Here is a 4,654-nt window from a genome sequence, read left to right as displayed (position 1 = left end):
GTATTGTAAGTCCGCAACTATTTTCATTGTGACAGCTATTTGATTAGACGAGAAACAATTCTTCATATAAGATATAAAAAACTTCCATCACTGAAAATCTCAAAGAAAAAAAATGAAGTGATTGTCAAAAGGATTTGGAAATGCAAAACCTAAAGAGTGGTAAAATAAAGCAGTGGAAAATGAACATATACCATAGGTAAAGCTCAACTTGAATTCAATGCTGGCACACCTCGCGACAGAGGGAAACAGTTTTATTGGAAAGGTTTTCCCTAAAATCATATCACTGGAAATAGCAAGATTGTTTGTTGACGCCCAACTGGGTAGGGAATGAGCCGTCCCCAATTGTGCACAATTATAGCAACTACCATTCATAGGGAAAGGCTGATTCCACTTTTATTAATGCATTTCACCAATCTCTAGCTACAGTAGTGTACCGCTTAGTGGAGATTTTCATATTAAAGCTCAAACTTGAGCATTCTAAGAAGAATGAGTTGGCCTTTGAATTTTGAGCCTTAAGATTCTTAACCTCGAAATCAAGAATAGGAAAGAGAGCCAAAGTTGCAAAAGGGGAAAACCCAGGACTCATCTTGCACAAGATGTGTAAATGCTACTGGCAATTTTTTCTTTATGAAAATAGAACACAAAACTAATGTAATCACAGAATAGTCTTTACAAGACTCTGCAGGGGAAAGGTGTTAAAGTTTACCAAACCTTCAATGCAAACTGCGTTTAATAATCAATTGGAAGACTATTTGCACATAGACCTATAAGACTTCTTGTGGAAATCCAAATCTTGCTCAGTTATACAAGATGCCAATAATTGGATTCATCAAAACGATTTAAAAACATTTTTTGAATTGAAAAACCACCCTGCCTAAGATAATATTCTGAATTTAATTTAACTTTATAGTTAATCACCAAAATTGGTTATAGTCTAAGATAAATACAAAACAGGCAAGATGCTGTCAAAGCTGTACCACAATTCCGCACAGCAGATACGACTAAAAACCCCAGCCCAAACGTCAAGAAAGGAAAACAAATGTAAAACTGGAAAAATTACTCAGAATTTAATAAAACACGGTATGTTTACTTGTTTGCTGCAAAATTTGCATGAGGTTGTTGCAGATGCTGAAACAGAGTAAATGGCGTAGCGATGTCGATGGCTTGCGATGAGTAAACTTCCGCCCATAGTAGGCAGACGCGTTTCTGGTCTGCCTGAGGAAGGCTCTCAACCACGTTAAGCACTGCTTTATCAAACTGCCCCCACCTATTTCTAAGTGAGGAATTATATGCGAACATTTTTCCCATGATGGGCAACCAAGTCGTGAGAAAAGAAACTCGAGAAGTTCTCGATATTATTATCTTTCCATCTCCCGTGGCCTTCATAAACCACATTATAATGTCGAACACGGATTCATTAATAAATGGGGTATGAGAGAATTCCTTTACAAGTTTCAAAAACTTTGCACCTTCAGAAAATGCTCTGAATGAAGCTTCGAGTATTCCCCCATTACAGTGCTGAATAAGATTAAAAAGAAGCATTATATTCTCTACCTTACAAGAATCGATGGATGCTTTAAACTCTTGCAAAAGCACGCGCTCACATACGTCCAGCACGTCTCTAGAAGTATTTCCCTCACACATCCTTGTTAAATCTTCTTCCACAACTTGTCGAGTTTTTGATAAATCAGAGTTGTTGCCTTTAAGAAGAGACACCATTAGTTGGATACTCTTCTCCACAAAATTTGTATCATCATCGTCTTCGTCCTCCTGATGAAGCCTGGCAGCCAAATCTGGTGAAATTTTGAGTTTCAAACCCTCAAAAGAGAGCAGTACTTTCCGAATTTCGGACTCTTCCTCGGCACTCCAACGAACAGCTTCCAAATATTGCATGCATTTGTTGATGCACTCGTCAGCCGACATTTCGGCAGCAACAGACAGAATCGCCAGGCATTCCTCAATATTGGGGAAATCCACATGCTCACCATACATGATTTCAATGCATTTTAAATAGTGATCAAAGCTATGAGATGTAGTTACCCGTATTTCAGCTGCTGTCACCGGTAACCAGCGGTTGGAAAACTTGCCTTCAAAACCCTTCAATCTTCGAAGGATCTGAGAATGGAGATAAACTGGATTTTTTCCGTAGTTTTTGTCACCTGGGCCTGTCAAGAACAACTTCACATCAGCAGAGCTCTGTGTTCCGAATCGAGGCCGAGTTTCAGCCATGGCACAGATGGATGCAGACGAAACCTTTCTGTGTATAATTCAAGATGAAACCTTTCCGTGTATAATTCGAGCGACAGCAACGCTCGCGCTGTTGCGACTTGGTTGAAAATGTGACTAGGTACCTAGGTATTGTAATAGTCTTGTAATGGAGAAAGTTGTTTGTTCGAGTCTACATCATGTCCAGCTTTTAAAAAGCAGATTCCCTTGACATTAGTGGAGGGAGAGAGTTATCGACCACCCACCAGAACATCCCGTTCTTCTCGTCCCCATTTCCTTTTTCTCATCCCACCTCGAGCCCCAAAATTCCGGTTTGGAGGGGCCAAAATGCTTGCATTTGTTAAACTAGCACGTGCACTTTCGAAGGGTGCAAGGATAACGCTGATAGTTTGATATAGTTTGATATAGAAGATGATGTTATAGTATTTATCATAAGGTAATTTTTCACTACCTCCGACAAGGTTATGTTGATAGTGATATATCTATTTAGTTATGCTTCATTGATGCAAAATAGTTACATCTTGTTTCTACTGCTAGTTGATTGAGGCGAGATACCTCTTTCTTCCGTTTAATTGTGTATGAGTTATTTTTCATTTTCACATACCTTTCCAAGGTAAAAGCGAGTTGAATATGAAAATTAGTTAGGGTTTTTACTTTGAAATAGTTGTAAATGTCATCCCTTGTCTCTCTATTTTGCCTATGTCAATTGTTGCTTTCTAGAATGTCAGCCCTTGTGATTTATGTATGGTAATAGCCCATGACATAGTGAGTGAGAGTTGCCTCTGGCTTCCTAATGTGATAGGAACAATTGGTATGGTCTTTGGATCATGTTCATCCCATGATGGCCCACTATAATTATCAAAGCGCATGGTAACGCACATGGGAAGACTTGGTGGTTTACATCCTGGCCCATTAATAGTGTCAACAACCTCACCAAGGGCTCCATTCACCAATCCTTTCTCTATTAGTATATTTGTTGTAAGCATGATGCATTGTCCCTTACAAAGGAGCACATATTTTTCAAGTCGTTCTTCATCCACAATATTATTGTTACCACTTAGAGAATACACTGTTGTACTCAGTGCAATTGGAGAATTCAATGATTTCAACATCTTCTTATTATGTAGTTTTACGACATCATTAGTTGCAAATAAGTGTGTAGCACCATTGAATGTTGTATTTTTGGATGTTGTCAAGTGTATGTCTATACGTGTTATTAGTAGCTTCCAATCATCCTCTGTTGGATTTGCATCTTAGATATTATGTAACATTTGATGGAATCGTTCTTGTATGTTATTGTCTCTTGCTTGTCAAAAAATTGTGTAAAGTGACAACTAGTGTGAATTGGTCCCACGATAACTTAGCAGTAGAATGTGATGTATAGATAGGTTTGTCCATTACAGGTGGTAATTGGGTTAAGTCACCAAATAGTATCATTGAAACGCCACGAAAATATTCATGTTGTCGATGGGGGAAGGCTTCACGTAGTCTACTATCAACTTTGAGAAGTAACTTTGGTCCTATGAAGCTCATCTCATCTATAAGGATATATTTAATATATTTCATTTCTTCTTGGAATGTGGTTAATGCTTGATTTTGTAATGGTTGCATCTCTTTAATAGGTATTTTTAGCCTTGCATGTATTGTCAAAGCATGTAATTTAAATGCAGTCACTCTTGTTGGTGCTAGTGTGAGTAATTCACTCTTACTTTGTGATGTAGGGTTGGTCAAGACCTCTCTTGTACATGAAATTACGTATGATTTCCCTATACTTGCAATGCCATGTACGATCATGTGCAATAGTTTATTAGATCAGCATTTTTTATGCTTCTCAATAATTTGGAGTGCTAGTCTTTGTTCTAGTGATAACATTGACATATCATGCCTAGTTATTGTCGGTGTAAGTTCACTACAACCATTCATTTTTTTAACATGTATGAAATGTGTAGCAATTTCACGTAAATCTTGTGAGACTATACTATGGTCCCATTTATAGTTTTTATCAAATTCATGTCTCCCAAGCATATCAAGGTCATTTAGTGATACAATACTTGTTGGGCCCATTTGAGAGAAAGCTTCCCATTCATTTATGTCCATTATTCCATTTACATTATTATCTACTACCTATTGCTTTGCAATATCATCTTCTTCTTCTAAGCTACTTTCTTCTTCAATGATGTGATTGATATGTTATACATTATATCCCTCGATGTATAGCTATATCCAAATTGTGATTATTATGTCTCTCGTGAGGCCTATATCTCTTTCTATATTATGAAACTACTTGTATAATAATAGCTCACTCCAACATAATGTTTCAAAGTGTTCTGAAGTGCGCTATGGTATTGTGTAAAACCTTGGGTATACATTAACAACTACCTTTATTGTTCTTTTCTTCGACTTACATCCCTTGTGATTTGCAACAAAA

The 4,654-nt window shown here is 37.4% G+C and overlaps 1 protein-coding gene across 1 annotated transcript; it reads right to left on the bottom strand.

The window, feature by feature from the left end:
- Positions 1-875: 875 nt before the first annotated feature.
- LOC149568906 (BTB/POZ domain-containing protein At3g05675-like) lies at positions 876-2,362 on the bottom strand. The gene has a single exon (XM_089821759.1). It carries the CDS (start codon positions 2,227-2,229, stop codon positions 1,087-1,089), a length of 1,143 nt encoding a protein of 380 aa, XP_089677885.1. The 5' UTR covers positions 2,230-2,362; the 3' UTR covers positions 876-1,086.
- Positions 2,363-4,654: the final 2,292 nt, after the last annotated feature.

Source organism: Cupressus sempervirens, chromosome 3, assembly GCF_028749045.1.
Source record: "Cupressus sempervirens isolate cs-2001-9-10 chromosome 3, ASM2874904v1, whole genome shotgun sequence".
Classification (NCBI taxonomy): domain Eukaryota; kingdom Viridiplantae; phylum Streptophyta; class Pinopsida; order Cupressales; family Cupressaceae; genus Cupressus; species Cupressus sempervirens.
Note: the sequence above shows the minus strand (reverse complement) of the source record. Positions and strands in the feature narration are given on the sequence as shown.